The sequence below is a fragment of the Macaca mulatta genome, chromosome 13 (genome assembly GCF_049350105.2).
Source record: "Macaca mulatta isolate MMU2019108-1 chromosome 13, T2T-MMU8v2.0, whole genome shotgun sequence".
Classification (NCBI taxonomy): domain Eukaryota; kingdom Metazoa; phylum Chordata; class Mammalia; order Primates; family Cercopithecidae; genus Macaca; species Macaca mulatta.
This window is the reverse complement of record NC_133418.1, coordinates 63,900,565-63,919,818: the sequence shown is the minus strand read 5'-3', so window position 1 is coordinate 63,919,818 and position 19,254 is coordinate 63,900,565. Positions and strand designations below refer to the sequence as shown.

The window sequence follows — 19,254 nt, the reverse complement described above, 5'->3', positions numbered from 1 at the left end:
CTGATGGTTTTATAAGGGGCTTTTCCCCCTTTGCTTAGCACTTCTCCTTCCTGACACCATGTGAAGAAGGATGTGTTTGCTTCTCCTTCTGCCATGATTGTAGGTTTCCTGAGGCTTCTCCAGCCATACTGAACTGTGAGTCAATTAAGCCTCTTTCCTTTATAAATTACCCAGTCTCAGGTATGTCTTTAGTAGCAGTGTGAGAATGGACTAACACACCCATAAATCCTAAAATATTTTCTTTTTTAAAAAATAGAGACAGAGTCTCTGTTGCCCAGGCTGGAGTGCAGTGGCACTGATTATAGCTTACTATAACCTCCAGTTCCTGAGTTCAAGGAATCCTCCCACCTCAGCCTCCCAAGTAGCTAGGACTACAGGCACAGGTGACCATACCCAGCTAATTTTAAAAATTTTTTTGTAGAGATGGGGTCTTGCTATGTTGCCCAGGCTACAAAGTATTTTCTATGTGGCCTATTAGAGAAAAAGTTTGCTGAACACTTCTCTAGAGGAATCTGTTTCACCTACTCATTTAGCCAGGGAATTTCTAAGCATCAGTAGAAACATTTTTATTATGATAAAAAGGATCTATTTTTTAATCTGTTTTCATCTTATATAATTTTCCAGTTACTTTTTTTATAGCAGCTTTATTGAGATATAATTCACACATCATGAAATTCATCCGTGCAGTTCATGCACTTGAAGTACACAATTTAATGGATATTAGTAAATTCAGTTTTACAATCTTCATTACAATTAATTTTAGAACATTTTCAGCACTCCATAAAGAAATTCCTTAGTAGTCAGATCCCATGTACCCCCGGCCCCAGGCAATCACTCATCTACTTTCTGTGTATGGATTTGCCCACTCTGGACATTACATATACATTTTCCATGTGACTTTTCTGTATTTGCTTTGACTGCTCTTAATTTTTATTTATATTCTTTTAATACTTTAAAACAAGAATCAATACTGTGTGAGTCTTAGGAATCTTTGACACTTCTGACATCCTATCTTTTCCATCACGAAATTTATCCTACAGATAGGGTCCCACTGGCTACATTTCCCTTACAGAAATGTTAAATGATTGAATATCCAAAGGCCAAGAAAGTGGTACTCAGTGCATAGGAGTCCTCAATCTCCCAGCTTGTAGCTTTTTGAGTTGCTAAGTTATGCTATGTCAGGAATCAGCCCAAATATCTGTTATAGCTTATAGATAATATGAATCTCTGAAATGGGGAGAAAAAGTGGTAAAAAGAAAATTGCTTGCACAAATTGCCCTTGAGAAATATGGCATAGTATTTAAATATTTCATTTTAACTAAAGTGTTCTTTGTTCTTTCAGAATTGAGATTTTTTTTTTTTTAAACCATGCTTGGCCTCACCAATAATCATTTGCTTTTATTATTGCTAACAGGTCCTCTGACTGGAAGCTACCACTTCATCTTGATGGTTATAGTAATTAGTTATAATGACTTTTAATGGGTCATTGAGTTCTTTCCTTACTTATTAAAGAGCCATAGCATTTAAATCACCTCATCTACTGTTCCGGTTATCTATTGCTGCATAACAATCCACCCCAAAGCTTACTGGCTTAAAACAACAACAATCATTTTATTATCTCATGGTTTCTGTGGGTCAGGAATTCAGGAAGAGCTCCACTCGGTGGTTCTGACTTAATATCTCACATGCAGTGACAGTAGATGGAAGAGCAGGCATTGGGAGAGCTTGGGATGTCAGGGCCTCTCCATGTGATCTGTTTACATGAGTTAATTTGTGTTTCCTAGCAGCATGGTGGTCTCAGGGTAGTAATGCTTCTTAGACAGTGGCTCAAGGCTCTAATGCAGGGTACAGAGAACCAGGGAGAATCTGTACCACCTTTTTTGACTGAGTCCAGAAGGTCACACAGAATCATTTCTGCCATACCCTACTGGTCAACGAGTCACTAATGTTTGGCCCAAAATCAAAGGGAGGGCCACAAAGTTCACCTCTTCATGGGGGGAAGATCAAGGAATTTGCAGGTATGTTTTAAAACTAAAATTAGCTGGGCCTAGTGGCGTGCACCTAATGTGGTCCCAGCTACTTGGGGGGCTAAGGTGGGAGGACTGCTTGAGCCCACAAGGTGGAGGCTGCAGTGAGCGGTGATTGCACCACTGCTCTCCTGCCTGGGAGATAGTGCAATACCCTGCCTTGAAAAGAAATTAATTAATTAAGTTATATAATGTTTTAAAACTGCTACAAGCTGTGCAGAAACATTCTTTGGTTTACGCAATAAGTACTCTGGCAAGAGACATTTCTGTCTTCCGTTTACTTCCTTGTTTTTCTTCTTCTTTAAATGATCCCCTTTAAGTGTTTACAAATTTAAAGATTTCAGCTCTAAATACTTTGTTTGTTTTATAGGTGTTCTGTATATAGACCAATTCTTGTGCCAGGCCCAAATATTTCCGGCTGCTCTGTTCTGCTCTATCTACTTCCTGTTTGGTTGACTTTGATTTCCTGTACTCTGTCAAAGGGCTTCATTAAAGTTGTAAACTTCCATTTTGACCTAGGCACTGTGTTCTATTTCTGAATCCGCCAGTGGTCTTGAGCAACAGTACGCATACGGTAACTGTTAAGTATAATACAGGAAGTGAAAATTAAAGTACTATGTCTGAAGATTGATAGAATTAAATGCTCAGTTTAAGGAAATACATGGTGGAGACCATTTTTCAGGAGCTCAGACCTCAGCCAGGCTGAGTCTCTCTTTTAGGGATAGTTGGATCTCTCTTATTTTGAGCTGCAAATAACAGGAAACTCAACTGATTTAAATCATAATGTAAATGTGTTATCTCATATAACAAAGAGTCTGAGGTAGGATGGTTCTAATTCAGCAGCTAATCATGTCACCAAAAACTCAGATTCCTTCCAGTTCTTTCTGCTCTAACATCTTCAGCATGGTGGCTTTATTTATTTTTTGAGAAAGGGTCTCACTCTGTCACCCAGGCTGGAATGTAGTGGCATGATCTTGGCTCACTGCAACCTGCACCTCCCAGGTTCAAGTGATTCTCGTGCCTCAGCCTCCCAAGTAGCTGGGATTACAGGTGCGCACCACCATGCCTGGCTAATTTTTGTATTTTTAGTAGAAATGGGGTTTCGCCATGTTGACCAGGCTGGTCTTGAACTCCTGGCCTCAAGTGATCTGCCTGCCTTGGCCTCCTAAAGTGCTGAGATTACAGGCGTGAGCCACTGCGCCCAGCCCATGGTGGCTTTATTTTTAACTCATTGTCTTAAAATGGCTTCTGTGGTTTACTTGTCACATGCAGACACAGCAAAGTCTAGTGAATTCCTGAGTGTCCCTTTTTATGAGTGGGAAAAAAACAAAACAAAAAAACTATTTCAGTTCATTTGAGCCGCTATAACAGAATATTGGAGACTTTCAGTAATTTATAAAGAACAGAAATTAATTGTCTCATAGTTCTGGAGGCTGGGAAGTCCAAGATCAAGGTGCTGACATCTTGCAAGGACCTTCTTGGCGTGTCATCACATGTAAGAGTGCAAGAGAGCTCCTCCTTCAACCTTGAGTCTTTTTATAAGGGCCCTAATCCCATCCATAAAGGCACCACCCTTATGACTTAATCATCTCTTAAAGGCCCCACCTCTTAATATTATCACATTGGGAATTAGGCTTCCAACACATGAATTTTGAGGGACACATTCAAACCATAGCAAAAACCTATTCCAGGCTGCACACGGAATCCCAGAACTTTGGGAGGCCAAGGCAGGCACATCACCTGAGGTCAGGAGTTTGAGACCAGCCTGCCCAACATGGTGAAAACCCGTCTCTACAAAAAATACAAAAATTAGCCAGGCGAGATGGCACATGCCTGTAGTCCCAGCTACTCAGGACGCTGAGGTATTGAAAATCACTTAAATCCGGGAGGTGGAGGTTGCAGTGAGCCAAGATTGTGCCACTGCACTCCAGCCTGGACAACAGAGTGAGACTCTGTCTCAAAAAAATAAATAATAATAAGTAATGTGACCAAGATTGTTTCAAAAGTCTAAGGCAAAAAAATATATTCAAAATATACCCAATAATAGGAAAGTATAAGTTTATTATTTATAATATTGATCTATCACCCTTTTTTTTTTTTTGAGATGGAGTCTCGCTCTGTTGCCCAGGCTGGAGGGCAGTGGCACGATCTTGGCTCACTGCAACCTCCGCCTCCCGGGTTCAAGCAATTATCCTGCCTCAGCCTCCCAAGTAGCTGGGATTACAGGCACGCACCACCACACCTGGCTAATTTTTTATATTTTTGGTAGAGATAGGGTTTTACAAGGCTGGCCAGGCTGGTCTCAAACTCCTGACCTCAAGTGATCTCCCTGCCTCGGCCTCCCAAAGTGCTGGGATTACAGGCATTAGCCACCACACCCAACCTGATCTATCACTTTTAGTTAAGCACTAAGTAAAAATAAAGATGTACACATTTACTGTGAAAATGAAAACATTTCAGCTGGGTGTGGTGGCTCCCAAAGCCTGTAATCCCAGCACTTTAGGAGGCAGGGGCAGGCGGATCACGAGGTCAGGAGATTGAAACCATCCTGGCCAGCACAGTGAAACCCTGTCTCTACTAAAAATACAAAAAAAAAAAAAAATAAGCTGGGCATGGTGGCGTGTGCCTGTAATCTCAGCTACTCGGGAGCCTGAGGCAGGAGAACTGCTTGAACCAGGGAGTCAGGGGTTGCAGCAAGCTGAGATCACGTCACAGCACTCCAGTCTGGCGACAGAGTGAGATTTTGTCTCAAAAAAAAAAAAAAAAATAAAAGAAAGAAAGAAAAGAAAAGAAAATGAAAATATTTCATCTGGAGTATCCAAAATTAGGTTTAATATATTTTAAATCTCATTAGACTTTTTGATAGTTTGCCGTAACTATTATTACATGAAAGTCATGCTTGTCTTCAATCTCAATGGTATTAGATATCTAAATATAAGCCTGGTTTTTTTATGCAATAACTTAGAAAGCCCAACTTCCTGCTCATAATTTCCTATTTTTCCAATTTTTCAACTCCCTGGTTACATAAAATCTGTTCTTTAAGCTGATTAGGACCTACAAGCCTTGGAACCATTCTCAGTTTCCTAGGATATCTATTCTCTAGACAACCTCCTTCCTTATAGTGCTCAGCATAAAATCCAGGTCAGGCGCGATGGCTCATGCCTATAACCTCAGCACTATGGGAGGTCAAAGCAGGAGGACTGCTTTAATCCAGGAGTTCGAGACGAGCCCAGCGAGCATAGGGAGACCCCATCTCTACAAAAATAATTGTAAAATTAGCCAGATATGGTGGCTTGTCCCTGTAATCCCAGCTTCTCATGACGCTGAAGCAGGAGAATCACTTGAGCCCAGGAATTTGAAGCTACAGTGAGCTGTGACTGTGCCACTGCAGGGTGACAGCTGGTCTCTAAAAAGAAAAAAAAAAGTCTATGGCATGAAAGAAAAATCCAGGCTACCAAAGTTTATATATATATGATCTATAGTGATATAAAATATACAATAAAAGTTACACAAGGATATACTCCAAATTATTACTCTTGGTTATTTTTTGCATAGGGTTGGTCATTTTACTTGACTTTCATTTTCTCTGCCTTAATTTTTTTTACCATGATCAAGTAATAGAAGAAGAAATAAACCAAAGCCTGCATATGAAAAAGCTCTAGAAGACAACACATACAAACATACTCACAGATGCATGTAGGTGATGTCTGTATTACTGAGGTAGAATTATAGGTGAGTTTTCTTCTTTTCTCCAATCTTTATTTAATTTTGTTTATTTGTTTTGTTTTATAGAGACAGGGTCTCACTATGTTGCCCAGGCTGGTCTTGAACTCCTGGCCTCAACTGATCCTGCCACCATGGTCTCCCAAAGTGCTGGGATTACAGGTGTGAGTCACTATGCCCAGCCTTTCTTTAATGTTTTATATGTGTATTTTTTTTAGGTTGTAATTTAAAAATAAACATATTTTAGCAAAAAATCAAAGACTTTGAATGTTATTAAAGAATTTAGGTCCGGGAGCAGTGGTTCATGCCTGTATTCCCAGCACTTTGGCAGGCTGAGGTGGGAGGGCTGCTCGAGCCCAGGAGTTTGAGACCAGCCCTGGGCAACATACTGAAATCTCATCTCAATCTAAAAATAAATAAGTAAAATATACATATGAACTTAGTAACCAGTTGGCCCAGCTTGCCTGCTTTCATGACACTAATCCATGATTTTGATACCTGTCTTAATATAATAACTATCATACCTCTCTGCAGGCATAGTTATCACTTTGGGCAGGAGTTGAGCCTTGTGTCTCTTTTTTTTTTCTTGGTGGTATCTAATGCCCAGTGGTGATACATTGTCACTCCTATCAATACTGGAGTGATTCAATATGTAATAATTTATATTTTATTTGGCATTTAATGAGCATCCACAATGCTCAAGGCACTATACTAGCCACTCTAGGGAATAAAAGATGAACAAGACACAGTCAATGCCTTTAATTAAAAAAGTAAACGCACTGATTTTTACTTTTCCCATACAGGTATTGAATTGAGAATTTTTGGCAAAAGACATGAGAGTCTTAAAAGATATGGAGCCTGTGAATGCTAAACCTTCATATATTTGCATTTTTATTAGTAAGATTATGGCTGCCAGTTATATTGCTTTATATCTCAGGTCATATTTTGAAAGGTGATATGACACAGTGAAAAAGAAACAAAGAGTCTGGAGGTCTGGTTTCAAGTCTCAACTCAACAATTAACTAGCAAATGAACATGGGCAAGGTACTTACACTTTCCGTGCCTCATTTTCCTCATGTGTAAAACGAGGGAGATGAACTAAATGATCTATAGGGTTCCTTCCAACCTTAAAATTGAACTCTCTCCTGTTGAGACATAAAAGAGGCACCATATGACTTGAAGGTGATGATGACTTCATTACTCGTTCTGAAAAATGTTAATTCTAAATCGGAACAAGTAATCACTGGATCTCATGGTTGTGACACATCAGATATTACTATAGTTAGAGAAACCCAAGTCAGCACACTGTGTCATACTTCTAAGCAGTGCTATATACGCAAAACTAGCATACCACAGTATAGGGCCTACACAATATAAATAAAAGATTAAAAAGAGATTTTTTTTTTTTTGAGATGTAGTCTTGCTTTGTTGCCCAGGCTGGAGTGCGGTGGCACGAGATCGGCTCACTGCAATCTCTGCCTCCCAGGTTCAAGTGATTCTCCTGCCTCAGTCTCCTGAGTAGCTGGGATTACAGGCATGCACCACCATGCCCCGCTAATTTTTTGTATTTTTAGTAGAGATGGGGTTTCACCATGATGGCCAAACTGGTTTCAAACTCCTGACCACAAGTGATATGCCTGCCTTGGCCTCCCAAAGTGCTAGGATTACAGGCGTGAGCCACCACGACCCGCCAATTTTTTTTTTTTTTTTTTAATAGAGACAGGGTTTTGCTATGTTGCCCAGGCTGGTTTAGAAATCCTGGGATCAAGCAATCCTCCTGCCTCAGCCTCCCAAAGTGTCAAGATTACAGGCGTGAGCCGCCGCGCCCAGCCAAGAAAATTTTTAACAATGGATATCTTACGAATGCTTTTTGGAGTTTTTATGTACTAAGATTTCATTTCTCTGGGTGTTCATTAATCTTATGTTTCAGTTCCTTAAATGAAAATAGGTGAATGGTGCAGGTTTCCTCAGAGGTATAGTTTTTACTTTAGGGACTATCCCTTTCCCCTAAAGTGTGCTTTAAAGATGGCAGCACATGAACTTGTGTTAGATAGGAGGGACAGCAGGCAAAACTGATGACAGGATCTGGGTCTGCTGCCACATGCCAAACTATTTATGAAATTTTTTTAAGAGACAGGGTCTTGCTCTGTCATCCAGGCTGGAGTGCAGTGGTGTGTTCAAAGCTCACTGCAGTCTCAAACTCCTGGGTTCAAGTGATTCTCCCACCTAAGCCTCTCAAGTAGCTAATATTACGGGTGCACGCCCCCACACCTGGATTTTTTTTTTTTGTACAGATAGGGGTCTCACTATGCTGCCCAGGCTGGTCTCCAATTCCTGGTCTCAAGTCTCAGTCTCAAAGTGCTGGGGTTACATGGGTGAGCCACCACACCCGACTCTCATTTTTTTTTTTTTTGAGATGGAGTCTTGCTCTGTCTCCCAGGCTGGAGTGTAGGGGCGTGATCTCGGCTCACTGCAAGCTCCACCTCCCAGGTTCATGCCATTCTCCTGCCTCAGCCTCCCGAGTAGCTGGGACTACAGGCATCCACCACCATGTCCGGCTAATTTTTTTGTATTTTTAGTAGAGACAGGGTTTCACCATGTTAGCCAGGATGGTCTCGATCTGCTGACCTCGTGATCTGCCTGCCTCAGCCTCCCAAAGTGCTGGGATTACAGGCGTGAGCCACCGCGCCCGGCCCCAACTCTCATTCTTTATGGTTTTTTTGTTTGTTTTGCCCTTAGTTTTGTCTTTTACAACCTTATAAATCACGTAAGTGAGTTTCAGAGATCTCAAACAATACTAATGCAGTAAGTAAACAGGAGAGCAGGAGTGGGGTTTGGCCAACAGCACTGGTGAAATTCACTTATAGTGGTCGAACCCAGCTGTTGCAGCTATTTGTCCTTAATAGTGGAAGGACACCTCCTCACTACAGAGAGTTGGGCAGTACTTGTAGTACGCTAATTGGGACTACAGGGTACTCTCGATCAGGTCTAATTTTTTGTAAGAGAACCGTGTGGCTTAAATTGATGTAAAGTATCTACATAAACTACATAACGGAAGACAGGTAACTCAGATAAAGAGGGTATCAAAGACGAAATTTGGCCATTTATCTAGAATTATCTGAGGGAGAACACCATTGAATGCAACAAATACAATCATTCTGGTGGTTATTAAAGTGTAAGAATCACTGTTATACATGTCCACGTATTCAGAGGGAAGAGTACCAGTGTCTGCAACTTATTTTGAAATACATTTTTAAAAACCAGATAGATGAATGGATAGACAGAGGGATGGAAAAATAAACAGGTGATAAGGCAAGTGCAGTAAAATGTTAGTGGTGGAATCCAGTTAGTGGGTATACATATGTTCCCTGAAAAAATTTTTCAGTTTGGCTGTATATTTGAATTTTTTTTTTTTTTTTTTGAGACGGGTCTTGCTCTGTTGCCCAGGCTGGAATGCAGTGCAAGGATCATGGCTCACTGTAGCCTTGACCTCCTAGGCTCAAGCAATCCTCCCTCCTCAGCCTTGCAAGTAGCTGGAACCACAGGTATGTGCCACCACACCCGACTAATTAAAAAAAAAAAATCTTTTGTAGAGATGGTGTCTCACTTTGTTGTCTAGGCTGGTCCTGAACTCCAGGCTCAAGTGATCCTCCCACCTTTGCATCCCAAAGTGCTAGGATTACAGGCATGAGCCACCATGTCTGGTCCCAATAATTTTTATAGTAAAACAGGAAAAAAACCTGCCAACATTTTTGAGTGCTTTCCCTGTGTCAGGCACTTTGTATTAGTGATCACAATTAGTCCTCACAAGAAGCCTGTGAGGTAGGTACCATATTACTACCCCTATTTTACAGATAAGCAAACAGGCACAGAGAGGCTAAGGGACTTGCCCAGAGTCTCACAGCTAACAATCTAGGACGAGTTAAGATTGAAATCCAGGCCTGTGTGTTTGCAAAGCCAGGGCCTTTAGCTGTGGAACAGAGAGAATTCAGCAGATGTTTTTCAGAGCCTCCGTTAAATATTACTGAGTATTATAAAACTTTCAGAAGAAAACATACGAAAATAGTTTCATAACCTCAGTCCAAGAAGAGTTCTCTAACATTACATGTAAAACACTATCAAAGAAAATAAATCAGACTTAATTAAGTTAAAAACTTCTCTAAAATAACAAAAAGGCAAGCCACATACTAGGAGAGGATACTTGCAATGCATATATTTGATAACAACTCTGTGGCATTCATAGAGGTGCTCTGCTCAGATCTCCATTCTAGAGGGGATCTGCCTCAGCTTTCAAGCCAAGGCCACAAATTTCCTCGGAGCCACCTAGCCAATTATAAGCACAGAGGTAGTGTAAGGACTCACTAGCTCTGTGCACAGTGTTTGTGTTAGAGCTCCCCATTGGATTTACTGAGACTTCCTCAAAGATGCACTCTCATCTCACTCTACCAAATTTACCTTCCTTTCCCATTTCTTTTCACCAGTGTCAGACCTGCATCTTAAGATTTTCCCTGCCTGTAACTTTTTTCTTTCCCCTTTATCTTTCATAGATGTTACTCCCGATAAATCTCTTGCATTGTTAATTTCATATTGGTACCTGCTTCCCAAAGAACCCACCTGATATACTCATATCCAGAATGCATAAAGAATGTCTACAAATCTATAAGAAAAAGATAGATAATCCGTTTTTTTTTTTTTTTTTTTTTTTTTTTTGAGATGAGTCTCACTTTGTCGCCAGTTTGGAGTGCAGTGGTGTGATCTCGGCTCACTGCAGCCTCCTCCTCCCAGGTTCAAGCGATTCTCCTGCCTCAGCCTCCTGAGCAGCTGGGATTACATGTGTGTGCCACCACACCCGGCTAAATTTTGTATTTTTAGTAGAGATGGGGTTATACCATGTTGGTCAGGCTGGTCTCGAACTACCGACCTCGTGATCCGCCTGCCTCGGCCTCCCAAAGTGCCCAGCCCCAATTTTTTTTTTAATGGACAAAAGACTGAAACAGGTACTCTGCAAAGGAAGATAGCCAAATGACTAATACATTTGTACAAAGGTGTTCAGTATCTTGGCCAGGTGCAGTGGCTCACACCTGTAATTCCAGCACTTTGGAAGGCGAACGGGGGCAGATCACAAGGTCAGGAGTTGGAGACCAGCCTGGCCAATATGGTGAAACCCTGTCTCTTCTTAAAAAAAAAAAAAAAAATACAGACAGACGTGGTGGCTCACGCCTGTAAGCCCAGCACTTTGGGAGGCCAAGTCAGGCGGATCACCTGAGGACAGGAGTTCGAGACTAGTCTGACCAACACGGAGAAACCCTGTCTCTACTAAAAATACAAAAATAAAAAAAAAATTAAAACAAAACCCAAAAAAATACAAAAATTAGCCACATGCGGTGGGCGTGCCTGTAGTCCCAGTTACTCAGGAAGTGGAGGCAGAAGAATCGCTTGAACCTGGGAAGCGGAGGTTCCAGTGAGCTGAGATTGCGCCACTGCACTCCAGCCTGGGAGACAAAGCGAGACTCTGTCTCCAAAAAAAACAAAAACAAAAACAAAAAAAGGGTTCAGCATCTCTAGTTATCAGGGAAATGTATATAAAAACTACAAGAAGGTATTGCTACACCTCCATCAGAATGGCTAAAATTAAAAGGACAATACCAAGTGTTGGTGAAACAAATTGAATTATCTTGTTTGTTTGTTTGTTTGTTTAGACGGAGTTTCGCCCTTGTCTCCCAGGCTGGAATGCGATGGCATGATCTTGGCTCACTGCAACCTCTGCCTCCTGAGTTCAAGCGATTCTCCTGCCTCAGCCTCTCAAGTAGCTGGGATTACAGGCATGCGCCACCATGCAGGGCTAATTTTGTATTTTTAGTAGAGACAGGATTTCTCCATGTTGGTCAGGCTGGTCTTGAACTCCCGACCTAAGGTGACCCGCCCACCTTGGCCTCCCAAAGTACTGGGATTACAGGCGTGAGCCACCACGCCCAGCCTCTTAAGTTTTTTTTTTGTGGGAATATAATTTGGTACAACAACCTTGGAAAACTGGCAGTGTCTACTAAAACTAACATATATTTATCATATGATCCAGCAGTACTACTCCTGGGTGTAAACCAACGGAAATAAGTGCTTATATCCACCAAAAGATGGACAACAATGTGGACACAACTCAAATATTTATCAACAGACTGGATGAATGAAATGTGCTATATTCATACAATGGATTTCTCCCCAATAATGAATGTACTACTGTCACACAGTATGGACATGACACATAAACATAATGTTAAGTGAGAAAGTCATACTTAAAAGAGTATACACTGCATGACTCCATTTGTATCAAGTTTAAAAACAGATACAACTAATTATTGTCAAGGAGGTCAGAATATCCGGTGCCTTCTGGGGGTGGATATTGACTAGAAGCAGCCCTGAGGCAGCCTTTTGAGTGGCTGAAAGCATTCTGTATCTTAATCCGGGTGGTGGGTTACAAAGACTCTCTCCTTGGTGACACTCTAACAAGGCTTCTCTGAGCCCTGTTCTCCACTAGGCTTCAGCCTTGGCCTGTAACTACTGCAGATTCTGAGCACACATTATTTTATCCATGCCCCACACTAAGAGACCCAAACAAATACTAGCATGTCCCTAGGATGATGACTTCAGTCACCTTTAGTTCCTGCCTGGGAAAGCTCAAGACTGCCAAAATAATATATGTTTGTTCCAGTTCTACAAGCCTATGGTGACCACAACGTTTGATTTTATTCTGAAACTGTTACAACTGTATCCATTCAGTTTCATGATGGGTGTCTTGTTCTTTCAACAAGGAAAAAAATCTCATATGGAGCAATTTCACTTATGATCCCTCACTCTTACTTTTTCATATTCTGGGATCACAGACTCAGAACACATCCATTTGCTAATCAGATTTGTTTGTTTCCTGGAGAATTGTGACTTTTTGACTGCTGCATCATTAAAAAATTTTTTTTCATATATTTAAGGTAAGTTCTTTAGTATCAAGAGTTCTAAAGGTTCTCTGCCCTTTCAGATCAGTGCCTACTGTTTTATAACATATATTTGTAACATCCCCTTTAGTAGCTTGAAATGAAATTCATAATCTACTTTACATGAACATTTTCAAATAAATAAAAATAATATTCTAACAGCAATATTAAGAAATAAAAAGAAAGCAATTTATAGGAAAATAATATCGACCTCAGTATGTAAATACTTGGGCATAACTACATTAAAAGACATAATATGGCCAGATGCAGTGGCTCATGCCTGTAATCCCAGCATTTTGCGAGGCTGAGGCAGGAGGATTGCTTGAGCTCAGGAGTTCGAGACCAGCCTGGGCAATGTAGCAAGACCCCGTCTCTTTAAAAAAAAAAAAAAAGCTATAATGGGCCGGGTGTGGTAGCACATGCCTGTAGTCCCAGCTATTTGGGAGGCTGAGGTAGGAGGATAGCTTGAGCCTAGGAGATGGAGGCTTCAGTGAGCTGTGTTCATGCCAGTGCATTCCAGCCTTGGTGACAGAGCGAGACCCTGTCTCCAAAAAAAAAAAAAAAAAAAAGACACAATGAAGTTGGCAGATGTTTGTACTTGTACCTAGAATCAGTGTGAATGCAAGTGCTGCAAATGCAGCCTGATATTACTGTGTTGTATTTTTTTTCCCCCCAAGACAGAGTCTAGCTCTGTCACCCAGGTTAGAGTGCAATGGCATGATCTCGGCTCACTGCAACCACCGCCAGCCCGGTTCTAGCGATTCTCGTGCCTCAGCCTCCCGAGTAGCTGGCATACAGGTGCACAGCACCACGCCCAGCTAATTTCTGTATTTTTAGTAGAGACAGGGTTTCACCATGTTGCCCAGGCTGGTCTTGAACTCCTGAATTCAGGTAATCCACCCACCTCGGCCTCCCAAAATACTGGGATTACAGGTGTGAGCCACCACACCTGGCATACTATGTTGTATTGATGAGCTGTCAGAGTTACAATTTTCCAACTCTTAAAACTTTTTTAATAAAACAGTCTGTCTTCAATTTATACAGTATTTGTATTCCTGGGAAATTCAGTGTATATTAAAACCATACAAAAATATTGTATATTTATATATGAAAGGGAGTTGTGTTCTAACCATATATTATTAAAATAGGCATTTCAACTACACAAATGTGAATGTTTGGTGAGACATTTGAAGGTCGTGAGGATGAGGGACAATTCTTGACTGTGCTCTTTCCTATCTCAAGGACCTGCTGCCTGCTGTTCCCCCAGCTGGAATGTTCTTTCCCTGAATCTCCCTGTGAATGGCATTTTTTTTTTTTTGAGACAGAGTCTCACTGTGTCACCCAGGCTGGAGTGCAAGTGGCATGATCTCGGCTCACTGCAACCTCCGCCTCCCAGGTTCAAGCAATTCTCTGCCTCAGCCTCCCGAGTAGCTGGGGTTACAAGGAGCCTGCCACCACGCCTGGCTAAGTTTTGTATTTTTAGTAGAGACGGAGTTTCATCATCTTGGCCAGGCTGGTCTTGAACTCCCGACCTCGTGATCCACCTGCCTCAGCCTCCCAAAGTGCTGGGATTACAGTCGTGAGCCACCGCACCCGGCCAGCTCTTTCTTATACTGAGGACTCAGCTCAAATGTCACCTCCTCAGAACATTCCTCTCCCTCAGTCACTTTTCATTTTGAAATTCCTTCAGAGAATTGAAAATGCTTTCCATCTCTTTGAAAGGTATGTACATGTTTTAAAAAGCTAAATAAGCCTCTTGCTAGTTTTGCATCCTCAGAAGGTCTTTCTTGGGGGCCTTGGAGCCATCTCTTGGAAAGCGAACAAGGATGGTGCTCCACGTCTCTGTCTCTACGGGGGTTTAAGCCTTGGCTCTTGGCTCCAAGATACAACTTTCCATTATTTTCCTTTGGATAAAGACAATTAACAGGTATATAATGGATTGTATGTGCCTGACCATATGAAAGGATTAGGTTTCTTTTTTTTTTGGTCTTTGCACCCTCTTCAGCGGATTGCCTGTGATGTGCATCATGGTATGTTTTAGTACGTATCCAATAATAAAACTGTTTCATTCTTTTGTTGTACATTGTGCATTTCGTGGAAAGAATACTTTGGAGTTGGCGGGATATTTTTAATTATTTGCCCACCTGGGTCCCCCAGTTTTGGGCACTTGTATGGCAGGCTGATACTCCCCATTCCCTCTCCGTACTTATTTTAACTAGTAAGGGATGGGGCAAGGGTATGGAGCTTTGGAGTCAGACAACCCTGGCTTTTTTAAACTGTGCCTTTTCTTACCAGCATTTGGAAGTGCTGTATATTGAAGTAACTTCTCTGAACCCCGAATACTTCATCTATACAATTAGGAATAATAAATACGTCATAGATTAGGTATAGACATTATCTGACGCATAGCAGGTACTATTCAAATGAAGGAAACGAAGTTATCCTAGGTCCTTTAATGCACTAAATGTTTGCTCCATTTCCCCCTTTCTTGGTATCTGTGTGAAATCTCAGGATACAGTGTCCACTAAACTTCAGCGCACTGCGTAATGAGACAACGACCTGGATGTGCGGACCTTTTGAGTTTAAACGGGTTTCAGTAGGTAAAAGACGTAAAGTTCACAGTACCCTCGCAATTTAGATAGAAAGAGGAAAAAATCAGCCGGGTGGGGGGGTCCCCGTATGCAAATAGAGGAATTATAGAAGAAGACAGGCTCTGCCGCAGCCGCACTTCCCCCTCCGCGCTGGCGCGGGGGTGGAGATTTGCATGCGCGAAGTCGGGAAGAGGGGGAACCACCTCTCGAAAACCCCGGGCGTCGCCCTCCCCGGCCTGGAGGGTCGGCCCCGCTCGGCCGCCCGGCGCGCCCCTAAAAGCTCCCGGGCGGCCGGCCCTCTCTACGTCATCCGCACCCCCCCGCCCGCTCCTGAACTTTAAACCACACTCGGAAGAACAACCTGGAGGAGGGGGATTTCGCGGGAGCCGGCGGCCTTCTCACGCTGCGACCTCCCGGCTGCCGCCGTTCCCTGTGCTCCCGAAGCCCACCCCAAGCTCCCGCTCCCTCGACCCCCTCCCAAGCCCGCCGCCGCAGCAGCGCCGGGGGCGTACGCGCCGGGGCGGACGGTGAGCGTGAGCGGGGGCGGGCAGGGCGGGGCGCTGGGGGCGGTCGCGCGCGCGACGGCAGCTAGGACGCCCCGCCCCACGCCTCCGGCTTGAAGGCTGCGCCGGGCCTACGTCAGCCGCGGGAAATTCCCCTCCCGCCAGGCTGCCAGCCTCTCGGCCTGGCCGGCACTCGGCTCTCGCCCTGCTGCGCCCCCTGCCCCTGGCTCCCGCACGGTGGACGGGCGACGCTGGTGACCCGGAGCGCAAGAATTCAGGGGGTGGGAAGGTGTGAGCCGCAAACCCAGCGGAGGGCGGGAAGAAGGAGGAGGACCCTGGGGTGGTCGGGGGACTGGGGGCCCCGCCGGCAGAGGTCCCTCGGCCTCCTGACTGACTGACTGACTGACCACGGCCGCCTCTGGCCAGGACGCCGGGAACTGCCTGCGGGAAGGTGCGGGGAACGGAGCCATGGCCTCCGGTGAGTGTTCCGGGTCGGGGACCTGGGCCGGGGGGAAGGAGCTTTTCTTGGGGTCCTGCCGCTGTGAGTTTAGGGAGCTCAGTTTTGGCTGGGGCGCGTTCTGTCTTTAAAATCTCATATGGTAAAATTGTCAGCTTTTAAAAAAGTTACCTGTTTCAGGGCTTGCGTGCAAAATCCAAGCCGCGGTCTGTAATTTGATCCTGTTGTCATAGCAGGAAACTTATAAATTCCTAATGACTTGATTTTAGGATTAGGGAAGTCATAAGCGAACTAAAGGAGGACGAGGAGTTCTCATGTTAAAAATGGATATGTATTGAAGTGGTGGTTTTATGTTTTAGAACAAGAATGAGGAACCTTCAAACCTCGGGCAAGCTCTCTCCCCCTTTTTAATTTCGTCAAATGCAAAGAGGTGATCCCCCTTGTACTGACAGTTGTACAAAATGCTGCACGGCTTTAAAAATCATTCGTGGTATTTTAACACGAATTTAAAAATCCGTGGTATTTTAAGTGTTAATGTTGCATCGACCAGGTGTAGGCCGGGCGCGGTGGCTCACGCCTGTAATCCCAGCACTTTGGGAGGCCGAGGCGGGCGGGTCATCTGAGGTCGGAAGTTCGAGACCAGCCTGGCGAACATTTTGAAACTCCGTTTCTACTGAAAATACAAAAATTAGTCTGGCGTGGTGGCGCACGCCTGTAATCCCAGCTACTCGGAAGGCTGAGGCAGGAGAATCGCTCGAACCTGGGCGAGGTGGAGGTTGCAGTGAGCCAAGATCGCGCCCCTTCTCTCCAGCATGGGCGACAGAGACCCTGTCTCTATTAAAAAAAAAAAAAATAGAGTGTGTAATTTTTACTGTGAGATAAAGCACACAGTTTCTAATCTGACGAATAGAGACGTTGAATCCCCCTTCCTTCCCGCTGGAAATAAGGGGAAAGAGGAGTTTTAGAATATCCGTGCTTTAAAATAATGGGTAGTAGTGAATACAACTTTATCACTTATTTGACTGTATATTTTCCCTTAATAAATGCTCGATCTCTCCCTTTGGGGGGAAATAAATTTATAAGAAACATTGCAGAGCAGGGAAGAGCCTCCTGTATGCACAGACGTGGTTTCGGGGTGCCTGGAGCTCAAGGTTGGGGGGACGGGAGAGCCGGGGTGGTGGGAGAAATTAAGTAGCCTGGGTTCGAGTTGGTCTTTTACCAGGATTTTGCCAAGGTGAGTGGGGGGCGCTTTCCAGACAGAGGAAGCAGCGTGAGCAAAGGCAGGGAGGGCTAAATGCATATGTTAAATGCTGTACCTAAGAGAGTGAAGACGGGGCACCGTTTATGAACTTGACTCGCATCCCAAAACTGCCTGGTCCAGTGACCCTCAGAAGTTGGTTGATGTCTAGTGGAGATGAGGAAGTAGGAAGTTTAAAGAACCTTTCTAAAAGGTTGAGCAGAACAATGCCATAGCTACTGCTGTAGGCAGAAAAGGAAATTGGGGTGTTTCACATGACATTTGATTTCAGTTTGTCTGTGGTTGTGAGAATACTAAGTGAAGTTTAAAATATTTCAGCTTTCCCTTTTCCCACTTAAGTGACACCAGACTTTCAGATAATCCTGTAAATTTGTGAATTCAAAGCATGTGTAGATTAGAAGTGCTAAGATGACTTCAAATGTTTTGTTAATTTATTGGTTATCAGAAAGATTTTGTTTGGAAGTAATGAAGAATGCCTAGCATTGTAAGTTAAGTTCAGCCTCTTGGCGATTTAATCAAACTTTATTGATGTATTGCATAAATGTAATACTTACAATTTTTTCAAATGAGAGAGGAAACAACCATTTCTGTATAGAGTATTGTTAAGACCCACAGGATTTTAAAATGTAATACAATTTAAATTTGTTCATTGACACTGTATTTTGTGCTGTTGTGAGGAGGAAGGATTCCCTAAAAGTAAGGAGGAAATGTTTAAAGAAATAGAAAATTTTAAAGGTTTAGAAGTTGAAGGGTGATTAACTTTTTGTTTTTTTGGTCTTTTCTCAAGAGTTGCATTAAAATGGCACTATTTAAAATGTAGCAAGTTATTTAAATTGTAATTCAGTTGTTAGAAAACTGCCAAGCCTGGAATTAAAAAAAAAAAAAAAAGAAAATGTTTAAAGGAATCTGTGTACTTTTCCTTAATCTGTTATAAAGACCTTAGAGATAGAAAAAGATTCAGTAATGAAATTCTAAATTCCTATTCTGTTTTGAAACAGCAATTTAACCAGAAAAGTGACACACACAAAAAAAAAAGAAAAAGAAATTGCTTAGTTTTTCGTTGTCTAGTTTAGATTCTCTTTGTAGTAAGGTAGTATTAAAACCTCAAAAAGTACTTTTATTCATTACAAAGCATTTAAGAGCATTTCTTCATTTCTCACCAGATGTCATATGTAAATAGGTATAAGTGTTGATTATGTGATAGCCATGATGTAAAAGTAACATAAATCATAATCTTACAAGCAAAATTTTGTGATTTAGAATGTAGTTTAAAATCATATATATAATATGATTCTAAATTTTGTTTAGATAAGTTAGCACGTTAATTAGGATTTCACAGCTTGTATTAAGCTGCTTTTTGTTGCTTTTTTAAAAAAAATTACACCTTGATTACAGTCTTTTGACATAATAATAGACATAGTGAAGGAAAATGTTCCCAAACCCAACTAAGGTATGCATAGTAGGCAGTCGTTGCTTTTGTATATTTATTCTATTTTATTTAATATAAGTAAAATTAGATATTTTATGTCTGAATTTAAACCTTCTCATTGTTCCAGTAAAAAGAGCAAAATGTCTTTGTGTGGCATGTAGCTCTGTTAACTAATAATTAGTGCTGTCTTTGGTAAAATGTTTTAAAATTTAGATAATTTATTTTTATTCACATTTTTCGTTAGTATGGTTCTTCTGTGTCACACAATAGGAAGTACTGGAAT

The 19,254-nt window shown here is 42.3% G+C and overlaps 1 protein-coding gene and 1 long non-coding RNA gene across 6 annotated transcripts in view; one reads left to right on the top strand and one right to left on the bottom strand.

The window, feature by feature from the left end:
• The window catches only part of LOC106992976 (uncharacterized), a 28,284-nt gene extending 9,304 nt beyond the window's left edge, over window positions 1–18,980 (bottom strand). Inside the window, exons 1-2 of one of the 2 annotated variants that reach the window (XR_013402770.1) lie at window positions 16,456–18,980; window positions 6,803–6,895 (exon numbers count right to left, since the gene is read on the bottom strand). This is a non-coding gene — a long non-coding RNA (uncharacterized LOC106992976). Of the gene's footprint in view, window positions 1–6,802; window positions 6,896–15,685; window positions 15,865–16,455 lie in introns of those variants that run through there. The other variant, XR_001439124.3, reaches the window with a different exon arrangement.
• REL (REL proto-oncogene, NF-kB subunit) overlaps window positions 15,988–19,254 on the top strand; it is a 49,893-nt gene continuing 46,626 nt past the window's right edge. For all 4 annotated transcript variants that reach the window (XM_015112447.3, XM_002799234.4, XM_077959533.1 and 1 more), the window contains exon 1: window positions 15,988–16,305. In XM_015112447.3, the coding sequence (XP_014967933.1) occupies window positions 16,296–16,305 (10 nt within the window). In that variant the 5' untranslated portion in view covers window positions 15,988–16,295. The remainder of the gene's footprint in view (window positions 16,306–19,254) is intronic.